At 49.7% G+C, this 22,998-nt stretch overlaps 10 protein-coding genes across 10 annotated transcripts; 4 read left to right on the forward strand and 6 right to left on the reverse strand.

The window, feature by feature from the left end:
• Nucleotides 1-69: 69 nt before the first annotated feature.
• N7496_005981 (NAD(P)-binding protein) lies at nucleotides 70-1,067 on the reverse strand (the record flags this gene model as incomplete). Its single annotated transcript, XM_056698910.1, has 4 exons — nucleotides 70-77; nucleotides 132-432; nucleotides 493-914; nucleotides 977-1,067. The coding sequence occupies 4 exons, from the start codon at nucleotides 1,065-1,067 to the stop codon at nucleotides 70-72; spliced, it is 822 nt and encodes a 273-aa protein (XP_056554323.1).
• A 508-nt stretch (nucleotides 1,068-1,575) lies between these two features.
• Nucleotides 1,576-2,477, forward strand: N7496_005982 (SDR family NAD(P)-dependent oxidoreductase; the record flags this gene model as incomplete). The annotated part of the gene is made up of 2 exons (XM_056698911.1): nucleotides 1,576-1,925; nucleotides 2,015-2,477. 2 exons carry the CDS (start codon nucleotides 1,576-1,578, stop codon nucleotides 2,475-2,477), a joined length of 813 nt encoding a protein of 270 aa, XP_056554324.1.
• Nucleotides 2,478-2,858: 381 nt separating this feature from the next.
• N7496_005983 (class II fructose-bisphosphate aldolase) lies at nucleotides 2,859-3,772 on the reverse strand (the record flags this gene model as incomplete). Its single annotated transcript, XM_056698912.1, has 2 exons — nucleotides 2,859-3,129; nucleotides 3,186-3,772. The coding sequence occupies 2 exons, from the start codon at nucleotides 3,770-3,772 to the stop codon at nucleotides 2,859-2,861; spliced, it is 858 nt and encodes a 285-aa protein (XP_056554325.1).
• Nucleotides 3,773-4,195: 423 nt separating this feature from the next.
• Nucleotides 4,196-5,247, forward strand: N7496_005984 (SMP-30/gluconolactonase/LRE family protein; the record flags this gene model as incomplete). Its single annotated transcript, XM_056698913.1, has 2 exons — nucleotides 4,196-4,872; nucleotides 4,941-5,247. The coding sequence occupies 2 exons, from the start codon at nucleotides 4,196-4,198 to the stop codon at nucleotides 5,245-5,247; spliced, it is 984 nt and encodes a 327-aa protein (XP_056554326.1).
• A 79-nt stretch (nucleotides 5,248-5,326) lies between these two features.
• N7496_005985 (Zn(II)2Cys6 transcription factor) lies at nucleotides 5,327-7,524 on the reverse strand (the record flags this gene model as incomplete). Its single annotated transcript, XM_056698914.1, has 6 exons — nucleotides 5,327-5,484; nucleotides 5,536-5,724; nucleotides 5,776-6,433; nucleotides 6,494-6,547; nucleotides 6,602-7,319; nucleotides 7,385-7,524. The coding sequence occupies 6 exons, from the start codon at nucleotides 7,522-7,524 to the stop codon at nucleotides 5,327-5,329; spliced, it is 1,917 nt and encodes a 638-aa protein (XP_056554327.1).
• A 786-nt stretch (nucleotides 7,525-8,310) lies between these two features.
• Nucleotides 8,311-9,590, reverse strand: N7496_005986 (TauD/TfdA family dioxygenase; the record flags this gene model as incomplete). Its single annotated transcript, XM_056698915.1, has 3 exons — nucleotides 8,311-8,902; nucleotides 8,968-9,233; nucleotides 9,288-9,590. 3 exons carry the CDS (start codon nucleotides 9,588-9,590, stop codon nucleotides 8,311-8,313), a joined length of 1,161 nt encoding a protein of 386 aa, XP_056554328.1.
• Nucleotides 9,591-11,374: 1,784 nt separating this feature from the next.
• Nucleotides 11,375-12,403, forward strand: N7496_005987 (type 1 glutamine amidotransferase; the record flags this gene model as incomplete). The annotated part of the gene is made up of 1 exon (XM_056698916.1): nucleotides 11,375-12,403. The coding sequence occupies one exon, from the start codon at nucleotides 11,375-11,377 to the stop codon at nucleotides 12,401-12,403; it is 1,029 nt and encodes a 342-aa protein (XP_056554329.1).
• Nucleotides 12,404-15,352: 2,949 nt separating this feature from the next.
• Nucleotides 15,353-17,344, forward strand: rfeD (uncharacterized protein; the record flags this gene model as incomplete). The annotated part of the gene is made up of 4 exons (XM_056698917.1): nucleotides 15,353-15,466; nucleotides 15,677-15,851; nucleotides 15,914-16,065; nucleotides 16,175-17,344. 4 exons carry the CDS (start codon nucleotides 15,353-15,355, stop codon nucleotides 17,342-17,344), a joined length of 1,611 nt encoding a protein of 536 aa, XP_056554330.1.
• Nucleotides 17,345-18,536: 1,192 nt separating this feature from the next.
• Nucleotides 18,537-20,552, reverse strand: N7496_005989 (3-hydroxyacyl-CoA dehydrogenase family protein; the record flags this gene model as incomplete). The annotated part of the gene is made up of 2 exons (XM_056698918.1): nucleotides 18,537-19,797; nucleotides 19,873-20,552. The coding sequence occupies 2 exons, from the start codon at nucleotides 20,550-20,552 to the stop codon at nucleotides 18,537-18,539; spliced, it is 1,941 nt and encodes a 646-aa protein (XP_056554331.1).
• Nucleotides 20,553-21,384: 832 nt separating this feature from the next.
• N7496_005990 (Cytochrome b5) lies at nucleotides 21,385-22,886 on the reverse strand (the record flags this gene model as incomplete). Its single annotated transcript, XM_056698919.1, has 2 exons — nucleotides 21,385-22,593; nucleotides 22,656-22,886. 2 exons carry the CDS (start codon nucleotides 22,884-22,886, stop codon nucleotides 21,385-21,387), a joined length of 1,440 nt encoding a protein of 479 aa, XP_056554332.1.
• Between the last annotated feature and the right edge of the window lie 112 nt (nucleotides 22,887-22,998).

Consider the following 22,998-nt stretch of genomic DNA (forward strand, 5'->3'; position numbering starts at 1 on the left):
CGAGGGTAAATAACATATTCACGATCAGATAATCGTGTACATTTCATATTTCAAATATTACTCAAACGATCAGCAAACTGTTCAAGTTAGTCAGCTGTCCGAACTCAATCGAGTCTTTTGAGAGTACTTACTGCCAATAACACCGTTCACCGGAATATCAATAGAGGTAGTGTAGCTCGCGGCATCGCTCAGAAGGTACACGTAGGCACCCCCAAGCTCCTGGACCTCGGCCAACCTAGGGAAACCACCGTAATACTTGAGCTGTTGCTCCCAGTCAGGCTGCTGAGGCACCCAGTATGTCATAGCAGTCTTGACCAATCCGGGAGACACACTGTTCACCCGGATACCATATTGTGCCCATTCCATTGCCAAGGTGTGGGTCATGTTTCGAACGCCGGCCTTTGATGCGCCATAAGGAGTGGAGGGGACACGCTGAAATATAAATTATCAATATTTTAGATAGAGAGAGGGAGGGGAACCGGGGTCGCATACCTTATTAGGACGGTACGAGGCCATTGAAGCTGTAAAGACGACGGACCCCTTGATGCCGAGCTTAATGAACGCACGAGCGGCAGCGCGAGCCGTGTAAAAGGCACCAAAGAGGTTGACATTGAACAAGCTCTCAATCTCTTCTTTGGTGAAATCAAGCGCGGCCTTGTGATGTGTACGACCGGCATTAACTACCATGCCGTGCAGTGCGCCAGCTTCCTCAATTATCTTATCGATCGCTGCGGTGATAGTGGCCTCCTCGGTTACGTTGGCATTAAGAGCAAAGATTTGGCCAGGGTAACGCTTAGCAACAGCAGCAAAGTCGTCACCAGTCTCTCCAATGTCAATAGAGTAGACCTTAGCAGCACCGTTAGAAAGACAGCATTCCGCGATGCCCAGACCGATTCCTCGGTTGGCGCCGGTGACTTTGTAAATATTGCATTAGCTAGGTCTTCATTGCACTTCTCGAGAAGTTTCTAGCACATACTAGCGATCACCTTTCCGCCCAGAGTGACTTGGGTCTGGGGAGTGTCTGCTTGGGGAGTGGTAGACTCTGTGGAAGTTGCGGCGGGAGACATGGTGAGAGTGGATGTTTTGGCGGATGTATGCGTACAGTATATCACGAGGAAGAGTTGAATGATCACGGAGGGAAAATTGAAGTCTCAAAGAGGGACTTATAAACAAGACATTTCTCTTCGGGACAATTCATCTGCCAGTCATCTGTAGATCACGCACCAAGCAAGATGCTCCACTCTAAACAGCTCGAGTCGGTGGTCCCCCGAGACGGCGAAGATGCTGGGGAAGCGGCCCCCGAGACGAGACGAAATGACCCACTTCATCCACCCCCTACACTCCGATTGGACTCGATGTTATAATTACTAGGCTTTTGACGAGGAGAGAATGAGGGGGTGAAAGCTTTCCCCGGTCGAGATTGTGACGCGCCTGCGGGGCAAAGGTCTGGAGAATTGTTATCATCCAACATTCCTTCCTCTTCATGGTATAACTGTTAGAAGATCCAGGCATCTTGTTCTTTTCTCTTCAGTGAAATCTCCGAATTCTTGTCAGAATCGCCATACTTTCTCGACAATGGCTGCCCTGCCTGCGTGGAACCTTCTCAAAGGCAAGACTGCCGCAATTACCGGTGGAACAACCGGAATTGGTCGTGCGATAGTGTTGGCTTTCATCACACAAGGCTGCAATGTCGCTGTCAATCATCTAGGCCTTCCTAAAGATGATGCGCATCGCCACAGTCTTATCGAAGAAGTCAAGGCAATCGAGAACAAGGGAATCAAAGCTGGCAAGATCTTAGAACTTGCAGGCGATGTGACCAATCCACAGACTAGCACAGACTTGGTCAATGAAGCTGTGTCTGAATGGGGAAAATTGGATATCTTTGTTGCCAATGCCGGGGTGTTCAAGCAAGCAGAATTCCTGACGTGAGTAGCATTTCCGCAGACCAGCCGCGGTCCAGCACGCGATGGATCTCATTTGTTTGCAGTTAAATACAGTGCTGACAAGGTATTAGAATTGAACCGTCTCTCCTCGATCACAGCGTGGACGTCAATATTAAAGGCTGCTTCTATTCGTGTCAAGCAGCCGCTCGCCAAATGGTAAAACAAGGACATGGCGGTTCGATCATCGGAATTTCCTCTGTCAGTGCTCTACTAGGCGGTGGCTTGCAAACCCACTATACTCCTACAAAAGCTGCAATCTTGTCGATGATGCAGTCCATGGCGATTTCTCTTGGAAAGGACAAGATCCGGTGCAATGCCTTGATGCCTGGCACCATCGCGACCCAGCTGGCCGACCACGACATGAAGAACCCTACCAAGAAAGCTGCCCTGGAAGCGCGTATTCCTCTCGGTCGCATTGGCGACCCCGAAGATATGGCGGGCCCTGCTGTTTTCTTGGCTTGCGAGGAGATGAGCCGTTATGTAAACGCCACGGGTGTGTTGGCTGATGGTGGAATGTACAGTAATCTGCAGTAGCCGATGTTGCCATGTCTTTTTTTTTGCGATCATATTCGATAGACTTTGGAATCCATATCTTTGGATCATTCCCAAATTTGATCCGTTATTTTGCCAATAAAATCGAATAGAGCAACAAACATAATAAGCCTTTCTATATGAGTCTTCACTGTCTACGTCAAGATGCGCAGCTAAAGTACCAAGATTCAGCTCACGTCTGAGACTACTGTAAGTTACACTCGCAGAAGCTTCCCTGTACTGGTTAAGCTTCCTAACCGCCGGCCTCAATTTTAGAGAATAAGACTAAGGTGAGTACATTTTCAATCTTACGGAGCCCACCTCTCGAATACAGTCTTTTCAAAAAGTGTTGTTTCCATTATTTGCCATTATATCCGTATCCCTCTATGCCTTTCCAGCAGATCCACTAATCTCAATCCACTTGATGGTTAGGTCTGCCACCTTTTGAATACCTTCCTCAATCAGCTGAGTATGTGGCATCTTGTCTACATTTGCTCGAAGGTGCTCGTAATAATCATCCAGTACCAGTCGGTTCACATTGATCTTTGTGACACCAGCAGCCACGCAGCGCTTCATCAGTTCTGGCTCAAACCCATTAGTGCCGTGAAGAGCAAGGTTGACACGCCCCTTTGCCTGTTGGCGAATTTTCTCAAATCTATGTCCAAGTTAGCATTAAAGGCATCCCCGCAGTGCGTAGAATCTTCAACTAACCTTTCAAAGTCCAACTGGGGCCCGCGTGACCCATATTCACCATGGACATTACCAAACGCAGGTGCAAGAACATCCACGCCGGTAGCAACAAACTCGTCAACCTCCTCAGCCGTAGTCATACAAGCTTCCAGTCCTGCGGTATCCATGACTCCATCTTCCCCTCCTTCGATGCGACCGGGCTCCGCTTCGGTAACTTTCTGTCGCTCGTTGCAATATTGTACCAGCTCGCGCGTCTTCGATAGGTTGACCTCCTTATCATAGTGCGACATATCGACCATGATACTGTCGAATGGTAGCTCTGCTGCGCGCTTGATGATGTCTTCTGACTGCGCATGATCGAGATGAATACTGATGGGTACGCTTGCACGTTTCGCGGCGTCCGCAGCGGTGCGGATCAACAAGCCATTGGTAGCTTCGATAGCCCAGGGGAAGAATTGGATGATTAGAGGTGAATGTGCTGTTTCTGCAGCCTTTACAAGGCCAAGCACTTGTTCGATATTGTATGCGATCGCAGCGATGACTCCGTAGCCACCGGCTTCTGCATCGCGCAGAATACGCTTATGGCAGTTGGACTCTTTCCAAGACATTTTGCGGGTGAGATTTGTTTGTTGTGGGTAGTAGACTGGGCTTTCTCGAAGGATTTAAATATGTCTCCACAGAATAATAATGAGTCGTACGGTCCATCATCATAATACTACATTTGCCGATCTATCTCGAAATGCAGGGCGCTTAGAATAAACAAATTGGGCCATAGTGGGGGTACCATGGCCCCGAGACGAGCATTGAAGCTGCCCCGCCATCGGCCTTTCTCAGAGTGTCCAAATAGGCCTCTCTACGCGGTGATGAGTTCCCTCCAAATTTCATTCGTCATCTATGAATATTGATCTGCTTCTTTTGAGACAATAATAGCCCTATCGTGAACCAGCTTCAGTCATCGCTCCTCCATCTACCTTCAGCCATAACTTCGCAAATCCAATTCGATATTAGACGCATCCCACGAGAATCAAATCATGAGCCAACCATTCGAGTCGCACAGCCCGCAATTCAACACAATTGTTGGTTCATCACCAACGTTGGCGCTCTTAGCAGAGAACCAAGACTATCCCTTCGCTCACGAGGCTGGAGTCTTCTTCCCCGATACCAACAACCTATATATTACCAGCAACCGATGCATCGATTCCGACGGGAACCAAAAGGTTCACATTACACGCGTGGATCTGAATACAGAACCAGTTATCTGTAAAGTGATCACTCCTCCTATCCCCATGGGAAATGGAGGAATAAACTATGGCAAAAATCATGTTCTGTTTTGCGCCCAAGGATCCATGACCGAACCCAGTGGACTGTATCGGATGTCCACAGAACCCCCTTACCAGACCGAGCTTTTGAAAGCAGATTTCCTAAATCGGCCTTTCAACTCTGTTAATGATGTGGTTGTGCACTCGGATGGATCTGTCTGGTTCACCGATCCCATCTACGGCTTCGAACAGGGCTATCGACCCACACCTAGTCTGCCTAACCAGGTGTATAGGTGGTGTCCCGATACTGGGGCGATCCGGGCTGTGGCTGATGGATTTGGGAGGCCGAATGGTATCTGTTTCTCGCCCGATGAGAAGGCAGTATACATCACCGACACAGACCGAGTTCATGGCGACGGTACTGTCAATGATCAGCGTGTCTCGTCTATGTAAGATATGAAAATTCCCGCGCCCGCCACAAGTTTGTCTGGGGGGTCTTGCTGACTTTCATTCCAAGTTATGCTTTCGATGTTACGAAAATACATGGAGAGCCGTTCCTTGTTAATCGAAGACTATTTGCTATGGCAGCTGAAGGCATTCCGGACGGAATCAAATGTGATTGCAACGGCAACGTTTACAGTGGCTGTGGGGATGGAATTAATGTTTGGTCACCCGGCGGTGTTCTCTTAGGACGTATCTTGATTGAGGGTGGTATTGCGAACTTTTGCTTCGGAAAAGGTGGCGAGATATTTGCTTTGAATGAGCATAAATTGTGGCGGGTTCAATTAAGAGCAGATGTAAAGGGTGCATTGCTGGGTATATAACGGATTTCGTCATCTAATAATAGAACAATAGCAATACATCATAATATCCGTTCCACAAAAATTCCTAAAACACTGATGCTCATCCAGCCGGACTACCCGTCAAAGGCCCATGCCTTTCCCATATGTGTTGCAGCTCATTGCCCAAAGACCTAGTTGGCCAGCCAGTTCGGTCCCGACATAGATCAAGAAGCTCCACTATTGCCCATCGTGTCTGAGTGTCTTGGGTAAACATTCCAGCTATTATGTAGTCAGCACAACTTCTCCCATCTTGGATCGTAAGTCACACACCTATGAATAAGGCTTGCGATGACATTAAGCTTGACGCATTATCCGTCAAGGTCATTGCAATGCCACCAATATCATCAATGCAACGCTTTATGACACTTTGTCGTTCAATGAACTCGTCAAGCCCTCCTAAGCTAGGCTCATGGGCAAGCAATAGGAGGTTCGATACATTGAAAAATTGCATTGCCACCCCTGTACGATCTCATTAGCATGTACTTTGCATTATCAACGTTGAGAACCTACCAAACGCAGCGGGGCGAATCCAGATTGGCCGAAAGCATTTTGCGCGATCGCGCGGGCCAAGCGGCAGTGGAGTGAACTCGATAGTCAAATGTCGACGCCAGTCATCAAGCATAGTGCAAAGACGCATCCCCTCATCAATTCGACTCTGAATATTCTCTTTCGTACTGACATCCGCACAATAACTGATCACCTTCGCCGTGATATAGATCGATCGCATAGCGAGTTCGTGGGGTAATAGAGAGGAGAGTGGTTTTTGAGGAACCCAAAATGTAAGAGTCTTGCGTTTCTCTCGAAAAGCAGCCCAGATATCCTGGCAAAGCCATGCCCACCAAACAGCAGAGTGGAGTCCCCCACACTCGCCGTGGATGGTTTGGGATCGCTGAATCAGGAATACGCCTTCCAGATGCCGCTCCCAGTCATTTGTGGAGTTGTCGAGCATCTCGTACGCGGAGATTATCAGAGTGGTTGCGAGGAGCTCCAAGCTCGTCTTGTAGCTGGAATATTGCATCGCTTTTTGAACGTAGTGTAGAGTTTGGTAGTAATATTGAAGTGCGGCTTCCTCTTTATTGGGCATGTTTTCATTATCCAGTCGAGGGTTAAGAGCTAGGTGGCGAGATGCGAGACCGAGGATGGCATTCATCAACCCAGCATTATGTATCTATAAAAGTGAGTCAATAATGTGGGCGGGTAATTCTTTGCAAAAGAAAGATGGATGTACCGCTAAGTGCGCGACGAATGTCGAAAACTGTGTGGTTGTATCAAATAGATCAATCTATACAGGACCAGTTAGTCTGGAATACGGAGGGAAAGTGCATCAGCTACTTACCCATGGGCACACCTGGTGCACAAAATGTTCAAATAATGTTTGCTCAGCTGGCAAAAGCTCGATCGCCTTCGGTGACTGCCAGATTTTCTCTTCGTCTAACGTACTTGATACATCCGCCGAGCCATAGGTTGCATTGCTAGCATGAGGGCTATCCAAAACTTGAGTCGCACGTTGAAGTGAACTAGGCTCTTCGGAACCCTCAGCCCCAGAATGGTCAAAGGTCAATATTTGAGTCGACCGAAAATGAGGATGGTTCGCCAAATGTGGACTATCCCGAGCTGCATCGCTTGCTAGAAGACCAAACCATTGCACTGCCGCAAATGACGCATTTGATGGTGATAGATAGCTATGTTGGTATGCGACTGGGCTGTGGTTTGACACAAGGTCATTGGCTGATGAATGGTCAAGCAAGTCTGTGTTAGGCAGGGTGCTAATTGCACCCGAGGTGGGCCATGATACATCAATCGGTTCGGTATGTTCGTCAGTTACAGGACCGGGGCCCGAGCCTCTTGGAATGTGAGGCTCTTCCTCTGCAGCAAGCACCGGCTGCGGCGTGCCTGTCGCAGCCACAGCCTCTGTATTTTCCTTGTCTGGCGCCGGAGGATTAACGCTACGACTAGCCGGAGTAGCATAATCGCAGAGCTTATCCTTTCTCGCACAAGGACCACATATCGGCTTGACTTCATCACATTTCAAATGTCTTTTCCGACATGTTATGCTACAACAATCGTATTAGGCAATGCATAACATACGTGCCGCAAGCAAGGTACGGTATTCACTCACCAGCCCTTCGTAGTCCTCAGGCCACGCCCTCGAGACTTCCGTATGCGGGGTCGTCTCAAAGGGACTCGCGGTGTCATCGTCGCGGTATCATCAGCGCTGCAGATGCTGGGGTCAAGATTCGAGTCCATCGTGGCTTCCATCGCTAGTAAGTTCTGGTCCCCGTCTCGGGACATCGCCTTCTCAGTAGTAGTCACGTGGTGTCTGGGGCCTCCATATCCCCGCACGGCTTGTTGGTCTAGAGATTCAATGCGGCGAATACCATGTTAGATAGTATTGATTTACGGTTTAAGAAAAAAGCATTGGAGATCAGGAACCAAGTGGGGGACAATTGTATTCCAATTATCCATTCCCTTCGTGATGAGATCTTCCAAGGTTGATCTACCCCCAGGACAGCGACCGTATAGGTAGCAATATATATCGTGTCCGTGGGGGTTTCTCCAGTTCAAATCAGTACACCGAGTGCAACCTTATTGTATGCATTTTACAACATTGTACAAGTTATTCTCTATGAAATAGGTATTTGGCGCAAATTCTTTCGTACGCTCCAAAATCAAAAGCTCCCATTGGCTATGAAGGAGGTATACCTAGTTGTGCATTTGTTATGGGATGCGCCTAAGCACGCATCAGCAAGGCTACCAGCCAACCTTACGAACAAGGCTCTATGTTCTGTCAATAGTTACCTAGCGTATAGAGATAAAGTTCCGAGAAGAGAATAATAGGTGTAGCCTGATTCTATAGTAATTGCGAATACCTAGTAGGTTTATTTGTTTACCATTTCCATCAGGCGACATCCACGCAGCAGAGCATTCCATTTACGAAGACTGTACCGAAAGTGCAAAAAGAAATAAAGGTATCATTATAACATAATTTATATCATCACATCAGCCAGCTCCTACTCCGCGTCCAACGGCGCAACAGGCGGCTGATCATCCACCTGAATACCACCCCCTCTTCTTCTCATTACTATCCCAAAACGGCAACTTCCAACCACCCTCACTCTCGGGCGTCGCCAACCACAGCCGCATAAGATGACGTCTGGGAGTAGGCGGGGCATGATCCGTATACGACGTGCGGGCATGCAAAATATGCGAATTGGCCAAAAACTGAATATCGCCCACATCCAGAATCATATGCAGCGAGAGACGATTGCAGGTTTCTTCCAGCACCTTCAGGGCTTCCTGCTGGGCGTCGGAGAGGGGAGGGATGATTCCTGCGTCGGAGAATCGGGCGAGAGAGCGGACGTAGTAGGGGTCCCATTTTGTGTAGACACGGCCGTTTTCGCCGCGCTCGAGGTAGACGACGCTTGTGCGGATGTATTCGTCTTGGCCTTTGCTGGTTTCGCCTTTCCGGTCGAAGTACCAGATTGGTTCGGTGAGGGTTTTGAGGACGTCGGGGCGTTCGATGGCTAGGGTGTTGTAGACGTGGTGGGAGGAGACGATGTCGGATTCGCCGCCTTCCAGGGCTTTGGCAATGCAGAGGAGGCCCACGATGTCGGAGTCGTCGGCGTGGAAGAATTGACTGTTGGCAAACGGTTAGAAGATCGTCCAGACAGAGTGAATCTGAGGGAAGCTCGCAGGACATACCGAGCGTTTGTGCGGTAGATGCGCACTTTGTCGATCTGGGTCGAGTCCTCGCCCAGATCCTTGACGTGACCAAGGACGTGGCCGCGGCTATTCTGGCTGACGAAATAGCCCAGGTAGGTGCCCAGGCCCATGTATGCGACGGCAGACTTGTGGTTGCCCCATTGTTCGACGGGGAAACCCTTGAATAGAATAAATCCCTTCCCATCAATGATATCCTTGCGCAGAGCCTCCAAGTACTCCGCAAGTTTGGGCAGATTAAAGTTGGACTATGTCGCGTTAGCTAACTGAATCATGTACCTCGGCCTGGCCGTGAAACCTACCTTGGAGATACCAGTGAGGGGCGTCTTGGAAGCAAGGAAAGCATCCGCTGCAGTACTCAGCTCCTCCACTTGCTCCTCGGTGAATCTGTGCGTCCACTTCTCCGGGTTCTCGCGGTAATCCTCAGCCTTCCACACCGTCGGGCCGGTGATCTCGCGGGGGAAGCCATCAAAGGGCACAATGTGATCGTAAAGCGGGGGGTGTTGGCCTGTCGTCTTCAAGCCATCGGGGAAGATATCCAGCGGGGCAGAACTGGCCAGGTTATGGGGCGCTGTAGGAAGCGCATCTGTAAGAGCGGGAGCCATGATGGACGCGAAATGCAAACGAAGATGCTTTTGGGGGATGCAAGAAAAAGAGGCTTGAAATTATGTAGTGAATATTGCAAGTCAATGGAGGCGCTAGTCCTATTTATAATGTGACAGTCCCGGCCGAGATTTGAATGATGAGATGGAATGTCGTCTTCCTTGTGACGGTAATCCGAGGTGAGGAATCGAGTAGCCAGTATGGCGTGCGAGGGTTGCGATCCACACTCTCATAGGATGAGGCATGGCGAATTGGAATTCCAATAGGGTGAAACGGGTTTCACGGGTCTGAAGGGCGGAACAGCATTGCGAAATTCATGGCGAATGGAGTTACAAGCCCTTGGAGACTGCGCTTGACTGGATGATAGGAGTTGATTGGGAGACTTGGGCGGGGGATGGCGCAATTGGCGGGGGTCGATGTTGTGATGCGACCGCGCTTGGGGACTTGGAGGATGTAGATTGCTGCAGGAAGAGAACAACCAAGACGGATAGTTGTCTTTCGCTGTAGAAATAAATATATTTCTAAATGTTAGTATAACCTGCAAGTCACATATATGCAGTTGGTTGGTTGGGGGTCAATAATCGTACTTGAGATGTTGAATTAAAGATCAAACAAAGACGACCCGGCTGGTCGGCACTAACCCGACAGCCCGATATTTCCAGAATTTATGGAACTAGCTAAACATCAACAGAGCAACATCTCGATTACGTGGGCAACTTTCTTCAGAAACCACTCGGCCGATAATTATAGTTTCCCCCATATTCGAACATTCCGTTGAGCATCTAGTCTCTACTGTAGATGGTGGACGATCGTCCTGCATCATCCAACACTGCTCGTGGTTGGCTGGTTGATTTTTGAGTCTTAAGGGGTGCTTACCTTCTCGGGCGAGAAGAAATTAGATCTGATAAATGTGAAAGATAAGATGGTCGTTGCATATTGTCAATTAGGCTTACTTGGATAATTCTCATTGGCTGCTTATTACTATGGTTGTGGTGTCTCTGTTAAGTATAGTAGGGTTCGCTCTGGACCCCTCGCCGTGTATAAGACTAAATGGATCTTTGTAACTCTTAGAATTTGACAACATACGGTGAAAAAGAGACTAGATTCCTCTAATACCCTCCGCTCTCACATATGTGCAAATGATTATGCCTCTTTCATCGCTCAAAGAGGACGTGCTTCTTTAATCGCCATGTTGGAACATTGTCTGCTACTTATGTTGGTTCTGGGCATTCCAGAACATGAATTCTGTCATATTTGGTCCTTTAACCTATCTGGTTACGTGTGCCTAGCTGTGCCGTGACATTTTACCTTGATGATAGCCACCTATTGAATAAGAATGCCGACCCTTCAAATCCCCCTCCAAACTACGACTCACGATTGACAAGCAAGCCTAGTAGCGGTTCACTTCTATCCCCTCGGTTTAACCTCCAATGACTAACAAAATCGGACCCTGTTGCGAGGCCCCAAACTCTGGCCAATGCAAATCAGGATTGAGCTTCCTCTTTCGGGGTGCCACCCCACCAGATTACTCACGAGAACCACCAGAACGTCCTTATCAGGCATTCGGATGCGGTCCGACGCCCTATCAACGACAATCGGCTCGCCAGCCCGGTGATTCATCCAACAATCTCTTTGAAAACAGTCCTCTGTGAACAGTTTTAGAATCGTAGTCAATTCCATACTATTTCCTCATTGAACACCTTGATCGTCCATCATATACACATCTATCACATCTATACCTTCCCCCTCTAACGCGGCACATCTCCATCTCTCCGCAATCCAGCACATGGCCCCGCACCGCATCCATGTCGCGGTCCTAGACACCGACGTCCCCTGTCTCCCCGTCTACGCCAAACGCGGCCTCTACAGCTCCCAATTCCGCGTCCTCCTCCAAGCAGCCGCAACCCGCATCAACGAACAAGCCGAGACCCCCCTCCAAGACCCTCTAGCCGTACACATCACGGCCTTTGATGCCGTCGGCGGCTCACTGCCCCCTCTCGACTCACTCCGCGCACACCCACGTACGTCGACCGAGTCCCAAAATGGACCCTTCGGTGTCATCGACGCCATCCTGATTACTGGATCTGCCGCGTCGGCATATGACCCGTTCCCATGGATCGCGGATGTACAATCGTTCATTCAAACGGTTTATGCAAAGTACCCGCTAGTGAAGATCTTCGGGTCTTGCTTCGGCCACCAAATTATCGCGCAAGCACTACTTTCCCCGTCTACGAGCGGCGAGAACATAAACAACACGTTCAACGTCCAGCCCGCAACGACGGGCTTTGAAATGGGTATTCACCCTATCACCCTGGACCCTGCGTTCACCGCGCACTTCCCACCGCTAGCCCGGGTGTCTTCCAAAGGACCCTTTCGCATCCAGTTAATTCACGGCGATCAAGTGCTTCCCACTCCACAGGCCGTCGCGGCAGCTACCTCTGCAGGAGAGACATCCGTCTCTCTGCCAACGCCGTGGATTAACATTGGCTCGAGCGCGGCCTGTCCAATCCAGGGACTGTACTACCCCGGTCGAATCCTGACGTATCAGGGTCATTTTGAATTCGATACTTTTGGGAACAGCGAGTTGTCGCGGGCATTCGGGCGGCGGATGGGCTGGTCTAAGGCTGTGATTGATGAGTATGATGGCCAGATTAATGTTTCAAGGGTTGCTGGAGAGCAGGATGATGATGATTCCAAGGCTGCGGCAGAGGCGGTGGTGCTTTTCTTTGCGGGGGTAGATCAGAGCACGAAGTTTGAGGGTGTGCAGGTTGCGGATGGGTTGATGACGCCGCCTCTTGAGGAGATTTCTGGCTGAGTTACAGGGCTGAAGGGGCTTTGAAGGATTTGTTTTGTTTGAGCTCCCTACGAGCCTTGTCAGATCTTTTTTTCCGACGCGCTGCATGTCGAGTTTTGATGGGGATCACGAGCTGCCATTGCGGTAAGCCCCTCGATAGTGGCGAGAATTGGGTTGCTTGGGGATAGTCGCTGGACCCTGCGTTTCTGCGACACGTTTGGTATGTCGAATCTGCAGGGAGGGCAAGAAGGAAAGATCCTGCATATACGATACCCTACAGATGGAGCTGTATAACGTCGAAATCTGTTTCAGACTCACCCCTCCGGTAAAGCTGCATGGAGCGATGGTATGGTTAATGTATTGAACGAAATGGCGGGACAAGTTGCCTCGTACGCAAGATCAATCGAGATATGTGCTTGAATAATGTGAAATACGCTTCTGAAACATAGGCCGCATTGCAGTGTGTATTGTAGTTCATCTATATTTAGGTACTGTCTCTCTCAGAGGTTCAACAAGATGTTCGGGCAACCTCCGAGTTTTGAACCTGGTGCTCGGGAGTAGCATGGAAGAAGAAATAAGCAATCCTTGCATCTGTGGTACAATCGAGACCTGCACTAGATCTCAAAATCCAGATCTGAAAAATTGGACTGGTGGTACTGTCCATTTATTGGGGCAACTTTCCTTAACGACCAGATTGATAACCGTCGTGGGTACTTCCCCAAATAGACACACGAGCGTTAGTGGTTAGTTCAAGTACAGTGCAGTAGTTACCTAGTAAAGCTAGCCTAGATATAGTAGCTGACTGCCCATAGCTACCGTAGTAACTAGAACAAGAACTAGGCGATAAAGCTTCCCAGATACGCACACCATACAGTAACGTCGTACCGAGAACGGCGCCAAATCCCCACCGTGACAGATCTCCGCTCCGCCGTTTCGGGACCACCCCACCACCAAGGAGGAGGAGCGATAAGACAGAGTAAGTACTAGTCTTGTACGGAGTACAGAAGATGGGGAATAAGGGAATTGCGACCGCAATTGCCAGACTAAGAATAAACCTAGCTCCGAACGAAATAGCTTAAAAAGAAAAAAAAAAAACCACTGCACAAAGTGTCAAGTATATACTTCACTAGAATAAACTTGTACTCGGTACCAACGATAGAAAGTCGGAAAAGTAGAGTTTTCTTTTCTAAAATTTCCCCTTCCTCGCAATTCCTCCTTCCCCCTCCTGCACGACCATCCCCATCCGGGATGGCGCCCTTGCCGAAGATGGCCGCCCACCAATCAAGATGTAGATAATTGGGAGAATTGGCCTCCACTGTCCAGATGGAAAAGCCAATCATGCTGCTTTGGTATGCTCTTCATCGGCATGTGCCCCGTGCTGGTGGAGTCGGTTAAACTCAGCGTGAGCCGGACTTTGGAGGTGTATTACCTGACGATACGGTGCGGGAATTTAAAGTTGGAGCTGGACGGGCAAGGCCGGAGGGAGTATATATATTGGGAGGGATTGGAGAGGGGAGATTGAGGGAGAATAATTGACGTTGATTGTTGTGAATTGGGGTCTAGTATAGGGTAACTATGTTAGGGTCACTACGTTAAGATTCTGCTCATGTCTTGATGTAGGAGGCCTGGTGCTTGAAACCGGTACTTCACGAGCCAGCCTCGGTATCGGCACCAGGCCCTAGCTGTGGCCTGAGACGATTGAGGATCTCCGTTCCCTTTGTGTCGTTGGGGGTTACCAGAAATAAACTCTTTGTGCAATGCTCATTGTGAATCTCAATCTCTATTTTAATTGGGGTCTATTCTCTCATTCTCCTTTTATGAAGCTATTTCTAGCTTCTGAAAGTCATTGTATCCTTGTACTCAAGTATCCAGTACTGTGTCCGTATACTTTACCGTATCTCCGGTGAGCCGGGTACGGGTAATACGGTAAGTTAACGTGGCGCTAAGGCCTTTGCCACCCGGAGCTCCCCTCCTTCGCTCGAGAGCTTCTGGAATTTCGAGAGCTTCTGAGAGCTGGGGAGAGCTTCGGAGGGGCCGCTGATAGCGCCTATCGTAACCTCTTTCCCCGTCAGCTCTTATCGAGGAGAAGAGGGGGCGAATTGTAACCACCCACTATATACAGGACAACCAGACAGAGAAAATATAGAAAGAACCTGTTAGCAAGCTGAAGGTAGCCAAAATCCAACTGACCAAAAAAAAGCTGATCTCCCAGCTCTCTTCGTCCGGCGTTCCACCGGGCTTTCCGAAGCGTAAAATGACCGTACGCACGATTTCCCAGCTCTCCGATTAGGGTGGATATTTTAAAGGGCCGGAGTACGGTACCTCTACGCATATGTACATCATGCATGCGGGCAACGCCCATCCTAGCTAGGGCGGGCCTCGAGCTGAGGATCCTAGATCCTATTAGATCCTGATAGTTTGATTATGAAGGGGGGGGGGGGGGGGGGGAAATCAAATTTTCAGCTGTGCCTGGGGGACGAACAAGCAAATAAAATACCATGGAAGCAGGGACTGGGTAATTACCGTTCGGTACGGTAATTACGAAGTTTTCCTATTTCCCTCGATCACCGAAGAGACTCGGTCTTCTTTTAGTTCTTCTCTCTCCATAATTCAAGTCCGGAGAACCTGGTTGTAACCGCTCGGTAAGTTTGAATTGTACTCCTCGTTAGCTTTCCAGCTTACCCAGTCCCGTCCTGTGCCACTCAATGAGCCGCGCTTTCGTTCATCCTTTCTTCCTTTCTCTCTCCTCACCCACCAGATTCAAGGCTATTTTTTGACCTCCCTTTGGGATCCTCGTCTTCATTTCCTTTGTCCTCGACGTATATATACTTCTCTCCGGGGTCATCTTGTTCACCATACAACCCCCCCGCTAACACTTTCCCCCCGCACAAACTAAGAGAGACCCGAAAGACAGATCCGAGTGCGACACAAGAGAGAGAGACATAGAAGAAGGGAGAGCACATATGCACCATGCCTCCTCGAAGCTCGCTGACGAGCTCGTTCTCGGTCACCGACGCCAACAATGAAGTCATTTGTCCCTTGAAAAATAACGACGGTTCTAGTTGTCGCAAGCGATGTACAGGAGTAAGTTTCACTTTCATTTTCTTGGTTTTCCCTCGCCTTTGCAGTCTTCCCCCCTCCTCCTCGAGCATCATTCAATTACGAGGGCCCCACCTTATCACCATCGAGACGGGGGAGGGTTGAGGAGTGCGATGGGGGAATACTATTCCCCCATACTATTAATTCGAGATCGTCCAGATCGAAAGCTTCCATGTAGCTAACCATGGCCCACAGGAAAAGCGCTATCGCTCCATGCAGGAGCACATCCGACGTGCGCATCCGAACCACTACATCCCGAAGCTCCCGGCTACCGAGGAGAGCTTCCTGCTAATGGTCACCACCCCGCCCGATCAACGTGCGCACTTGTCCCCGCCAGAACCAGCTCGTCCTCGTCGTCCTCACGGTCATGGTAAGATTGCGCTCCTAATATTCTCAATGGTTCTTCCCCCCTTTGCTAACGGTTACTCGCAGACATCGCGGATAGAGACATCTACGTTGCTGATCCCAGCTCTCCGGCCACCCCTCGAGCTCTCGATGAACCCCACCCCGCCGCTGCGACCGCCGCCGTTGCGCTCGCTCAATTGCACCACCACCGTCTGGCCTCCGACTGGGATACTGATATGGTATGTACTTTTCTGCTCCCTTTTCTTCATTCTGTGGTCCTCCCCGCGATTCTCCAGATAATTCACACAGTTGACTAACGTTTTCCCCCGCGCTCTCTCTACCCCACAGGACACCCACTCAGACACCGATATTCACCAAGGCCGTATGCGCTCTTCCATTGAACTCCCATCGCTGCGCGACCACTTCAAACAAGAATCCCTGCCGCCATTTTCTTCGCCCCGCCCGCGGGAACTCCTTCCGTCCATTCTCAATCACTCTCCCCCCGGTCGCTCCTCGACTCTTCCCCCGATCCAGCGACGAGACAAGCTTTCCCGCCCGCGCAAATCGTCCATTACGCAGTCGGCCCGCAAACCCAAGCACGACCGCCCGAAATCAAAGGAATTCGGCCGGCGTCCGAGTCTCGGCGATCGCAAGGCCCTATCCGCAGAGCCGCAGACTGCCGCGTGGGCACAGGGCAAGCGCTGGGAGGATCTCATCGAAGCGGCTACATCCGCGACGGAAGCTGATGATGAGCGGTATTCCGAGGTCAGTTTCGGCGACACCCAGGCTAGCGATCCCATGATGATTGACAGGATGGAAATTAATTTCCAGGCTGGTCAATCCCCAACGATCGCTCCACTGCTTGCGAACGTGACATCTGCACCCTCGGGACTCAAGAACCGGTCTTCTTTACCTCCAGCTTTCCAATCAGGTTCAGGGCTTCCGCCATTATCATCGCACCGACAGTTCCCACCTCATTCATATGCAGCTTCGCCATTACACAAGTCGCTCACTCCTCCACCCTTTGAGGGCCATCGTGGTCGCGACAGTGACCTGGAACCATTCCCATCTATTGAATCATCTCTGGACTCTATGTCATCTGCCTCGGGGAAGAATTTCCCCTCATCAACATCCGGCATCGCGCGCTCTATCAATTCCGACTCCAGTCCCGTGTTGAATCTCATTCCACCACTCTCCCAACAACGCCAGCACCACCGCTTCTCAAACCCCACGCCTGCGTCATTCCGCAATAACGATGTTCAGATTTATTGCGCACACTGCAAGCGACCCTGGGCGTTGAATGAGTGCTACGCTTGTACGGAGTGTATTTGCGGCGTGTGTCGCGAGTGCGTCCCCATGTTCATCTCCAGTCCACCAGCCTCTTTCCGCAGTCCCGGCAATGGTTCGCTGAACAATGCTCCACCTCCGGGTCCGACAAGTTACCCCAGTGCTAGGGGATGTCCGCGCTGCCGGACGACTGGGGGCAAGTGGAAGGCTTTCCAGATTGATGTTAAATGATCTGGTTGCCGTCCACTTGCTACCCATGCAACGATCTTGATGGCACGCTAGCAACTTGTGTGATGTGGGCTTTACGGATGTTATGAATTATGCCTGATTTGAGATATACGGACATTCTTTTCCTTGTTTATTTTTTGGGGGCGCTGGGTGGATTGGATTACTTCGCACGACATGATCTTGATCAACTTGTTTGAACTCAGCGGAGAAAACAAGATCTATCACAAGATGCGCCATGGAGTACATTTTCGGTGCTGGATTCCGAATTGAAAAAAATATGTAAAGAAGCTGGTTCTTTTCTTTGCAGTGGACTGAGATAGTCATTCTTTTTCTTTCTTGATCTCATGTCCATCTTCTTTTTCTTTTCTCGTTCTCATGCCTTTGGTTTTTTTACGGTTACCGGTGGCATATTGGGGGGTTTATATGGGGTTTTCTTTTTGGTTGATTTCAGGTTGCAAGTTTCATCTGATATTTATTTCATTATTTATCATGTTTATGTTCATGTTCATGTTGATGGTTATGCCTATGCCTATGTTCACGTTTATGTCTATTCGTTCCGTCTACCATGAGTTATTTGTTTTCTGATTTTGATTTTGATTGTGATTCTGTCATTTCATCTTCATATTTGTTTTCTACCGTTCATCTCTGCCTTGAATACCTCGTGATACGATCTTGCACTACTCCCTACTATCTATCGCAGGTATCTAGGGTTTGAGGTTCTCGTTTTATAGAAGGGGGTGGATGGAATGGGATGGGATTAGCGTGGAGGTGGATCTCGGTTTAGCTAGTACAGCTAAACTAGTCTGCTTTCGTCTCTATCTCTTTCGTCCTGGGGTTATGGGTATGGTGGTTATCTCGTATATTTGATGTTTTATGTTTGCATTTCATATTCACATTCATACACATTTTGGAGTATATTGTCAATTTATTTCTTGATGATTTTCTATCTGTTCCTTATCATCATCGTAGGCTACTCTATACGTTTTTGTCAGTAGATCCAAGGACTATCTGATTGGATCTTCGTAAATTCGTAGCTTTTGCATCGAATCGACCAACTACATTTCCTGTCTGCTCCTCGCGAGCCACATCTGATGTAGACACTCCAACATGAAACTAGTCTTCTGCGTTATACAACCCCTGGAATGCATAGTAAAAAAAAAGAACTAAAAATCGGTTCCCTCCTGTACAATCTAAACTAAACCAAAGTAATTCCCGTATAACACCCATCATTCCTCACCAACTCAACCTTCATCCCATCATCCAACCCAACAGAATACAAACTGCCCCCCAAATCAGCCACATAAACAATATTATTCCCCCGATCCAGCTTCAACCCAATCGGCTCATGGAAATGCCTCGCCAAAATAACCTTATGCATATCAACCTTCTCCCCACCAACATAAGCCCTCGACAACGAACACCCCATCGGATGCTCCCCACGATCCGTCCAATACAAAGTCTGCGTATCACTATCAATCTCAATATCAATCGGCTCCGGCAAACAATCAAACAAGCACTCGATATCAGTCCGATTCTGCGCAGTCTCCCCGGGCGGAATGTCCAGGCCCGCGCGGAAAATCCGGCCGCAGCCCCCTTTGCTAGGACCCTTCTGCGTCCAGTACATGAGGTCGTGCTCGTCGTCGATCGCAATGCCGACGCACCACATGCGCATCTGCTCGCTGAGCTTCATGTCTGCAGTGACGCAGCGCTGGACAATGATCTCGTGGTTGCTACCGTCGTAGTCGACCCGGTGCACGCTGGTGCCCTCTCGATCGCAGAAATAGACTTTCTTGCGCGAGTCGATGACGGCGATTTGTTTGGGCGTGTGCACTTTGCCCTTCGGGATCAGACACCGGATCTGGCTTCCGTCCATGTTGGCCATCCAAACGGACCCGTCGCAGGCGGCCGTGCTGCGGCCCATATTCGTCCAGAAGATGCGCTGCGTTTCGAGAGAGACGTCTATCCCGTCTGGGAGATTCTGGCCGACGACGATTGGGGTTAGCTTTTGCGTTGCGAGGTTTAGACGGAGGATTTTTCCGTTCGCGTGCACTTTCGAGACGTCGCGCGCGTTTCCGCCCAGGCCCACGTCTAGCAGGTAGATATCTTTTGCTGCGGTGTGGGGGTTTGCGGGTTGGGCTTCTGCGGTGGCGGATTTCACGAGGGGAGGGTAGAGTCCGCCCTTTGGACTCTTTTTTCCGAGACGGCCGTGTTTGATGTAGTGTTCGCGGAGCCAGTCGACGGTCTTTTTGGGATCGAGGCCGCGTTCTTGGACGTAGTTGTCTTCGATGTAGGCTACGGTGTCGAGGCCGACTTGGTCCATTAGTTGGCAGGGGAGCGGGCCGTTTTTGAACATGTGTTCCCAGAGGAGATCGATTTCGCTGGGGTCGCTGACGCCGTCGGAGAGGATGTTCATGATCTCGCGTTTCACGGCTGCCCAGAGGCGGTTGAAGATGAATCTGTGAGAAGTCAAGGGTTAGCTGGGGGGACTGGCAAAGAGGATAAGAGGGGATGATAGAGGGAAAGATACATACCCTGTCGATTCTCGTCGTGCAGTCACTGGTAACAGTCCACACTCGCCCATGACATCCTCGAGATAGGAAAAGATCTTGGGATCCGTCTCTCCACAAGTCATCATCTCCACAGTCCGAATCATGGGCGGCATGGTAAAATGCATATTGAGGAACCTTCTCTTCCGCTCAGTCGAGATCTTACTCGCCATCAAACTCGACTTGAAAGAAGAGCTATTGGACCCAATAATACAATCCGCCGGACATCTCTCATCCAGCTCACGGAAGGTCTCAACCTTGAGATCCAGCTTCTCAGGAATAGCCTCGATAACAAGCCAAGCATTGCTAACCGCAGGCCCAACTTCAGTAAAAGTCTTGTAATTCCCAAAGGGAGCCTGGGTATAAGACTCAAAGTCGACAGTCGAAAATCCCGTGTCGGCCAGTCCACCGTCAAGAGCTTTTTTCTCATCCCGCACGTCGTCACCGTTTCCAGCGAATCCCTTGTCCTTGCTGACTCGCGGCATGAGCGAGTACTCCTGCTTGTTGGCGTCGATGTAGTCGACGACACCCTGCAGCGCTTCCATAGATGGATCTCGGACATGAACGTTGTAACCAGCTGCCACGAAGACGCAGCCAATGCGCCGGCCCAGGACTCCGCCGCCGATAATGGCGACGGGACGGTCGGTGCGAGGCTTAACTCCCATTGCGGCTGAAATTTGATCTCGATGCAAAGGGAAGAAAGAGTGATGTGACGAGGGTACCCCGGGGTTGAGGACGTGGTGGTATGTCGATATGACGTAGATGTGGAAGTGGAAAGAGGCAACTTGGACGGCGAAGGTCACTTATTTATGTGTTATGAGAGAATTCAGGAAGGAAGTTATTGCCTATGCAAGCATCTTAACTCTGTAGCATATTCCAGATTCTGCCTTCATTAGACGCGCCATAAATCGCGCTGCCGGAAAATCGGCATCGTCAAGAGAAGAAGGAACGGTCTTGAAGATACCCATTTCAGACGTGATCAAGGTTCGGAACACTCGGGCTGTGGGGATGTGCCTTCCCAATGATGCATTTAGAGTGAATGGATCTATGACCCAGTTAGATGTAGATCCACCGTGAAGTTGGAAACTGGGCCCGGTCTTCTCAGAATTGATAGTCGGAGCGGATTCGGTTCGGAGTCGGTACGGAGACAGTTCGGACGTCGTCGGGTTGCCGAGGAGTTCTGGCTTTTCGGCAAAGCGTAGAAGCTTCATGAATTGTTGAGACTTTAATTGCTTGATTGAGTTGGATTCTCTGAGCTGCCTCAGCGTGTGGATAGAGCTAGATTCAGCATGAGCAATATGTAGAATTCCGGAATGACTCTCTCTGGACCTTCAAAAGTCGTTAATTTAGGGCTTTAATACATATTACCACTTCTGGAGACATATCTTGAATAGCGTTGAATAAATTTGGGAATTCAAATTGCATTTTTGTCTATACTGCTTACAATCTATGTAGTACAAAACTACATAATCAACGAGTAACCCTTCATACGTCGATCTAAAACAAAAACACCTGATCTGTAGACTTCGACAACACGCCGGGCTCCTTCCACCCAAGCCCAGCAAGTGCCTTCTTCATAGCATTGATCATTGGCGGTGGGCCACACAGCAGTGCCTTATTAGTCTCATCTGCAGGCGCCAGGTACTTCTTAATCAAGTCCTGGCTGACAAACCCCCTATGCCCCTGCCATCCCTCTCCAGCTTGTGAGAGCACATACTGCACTTGGAATTTCTCCGGAAACCGCGTTGCAAAGTCATCCAACTCTTTCCGCAACAAGATATCTTCTTCCGAATTGTTCGCGTAGAGCAGACTCATCTTCGTCGAGTCGTTTTCATCGTCACAGATAGCCCGGATCAACTGGTACATAGGCGTGATACCTGTGCCACCCGCGATCATGCCGATGTGCTTCGCGTAGGTGGTGCTATACTGCATTGCACCCTTGGGTCCACGAATTTCAATCATGTCACCGATTTCCATCGACTCCAGGTGCTTTGTCATCAAGCCTTGCGGGTACACTTTGACCAACAGCTCGATACGACCCAAGTCAGTGTTATTCGAGACTGGAGTGTATGAGCGTGAAACGCTTTGTCCATTGATTGTAGCACGCAGTGCGATGTGTTGTCCAGTCGGAAGACCCAGGACATCGTCGACATTTGGAAGACCAAACACGAAGCGGTATACATTGGGTGACACGGAGTCCTTGCGCAGGAGCGGGAAGTTTTTCCATTTGCGAGGGTCGAGAGGGAGTGTGCGTTTAGATTTGCTGGGTTTGCTGTTTCCTGTCTGCAATTTCTTCCGGAAGATGATCTTGTCGGTGCGAGTAGTGCGATGGGGAGAGTAGTGGGTGAACTCTTGCTGGACGTCCAATTTATTCGATATCCACATTGTCAGACCCATTGTGACAGACAGTTGGGCCACACTTGCAATTCCGAACCCGGACCAGAACTGGCCTGAAGTGTTGGAGCGGCTAGAGAGGAGAGTGGAAGCGTAGCTAGACAGTTGGTTGAGCGACTCGAGGGTAGGTCTCCATCCTTGTCGGTAGCCATGGACTGCTGCTGTACCAAGAGCGCCAGTGAAACCCAGTTTAATCAGAGCTGAAGCAAAAGAGTAAATTGGACTCTTTGGAGTCTTTTTCACGTTGATTGCTGCCGTTTGAGCTACTTGTTCAAAGGTTGGGCGGTAGACCTCGATGGCCTCGGCATGTTCCTAAACAACACTGTTAGAGCGATAAATGAAAATGAATAAAACTAATTCCATGTATTGCTCACCTCAGTCGGTAGGTCCCCAATATGATACTTCTCAAGTTCCTCCCGGGCTTCATCAGAGTGTCCAGTCTCCTCGAATGCTTCGGTAGCATCGGTACCAGCAACTTCAATCAAAATAGCACCCCCGCCAGGGTGATCTTCAAGGTACTTTGTAATATCATAGACCTTGTTGTGCAGGATAATCCACACATCATCTGCCTTGTTGTGCTTCTGCACCTCTTCAAGCGTATACATTGCGAAGGGTAACTTAGATGGCGGCTCAAACCCACACAACACCATTGCGGTGCAATAGGTATATATACAGTCCTTCAACCCTTTGCACCTCATTCTCTCCGACCGGACATCT

The sequence above is a fragment of the Penicillium cataractarum genome (genome assembly GCF_028827025.1).
Source record: "Penicillium cataractarum strain IBT 29864 chromosome Unknown utg000005l, whole genome shotgun sequence".
Lineage (NCBI taxonomy): Eukaryota > Fungi > Ascomycota > Eurotiomycetes > Eurotiales > Aspergillaceae > Penicillium > Penicillium cataractarum.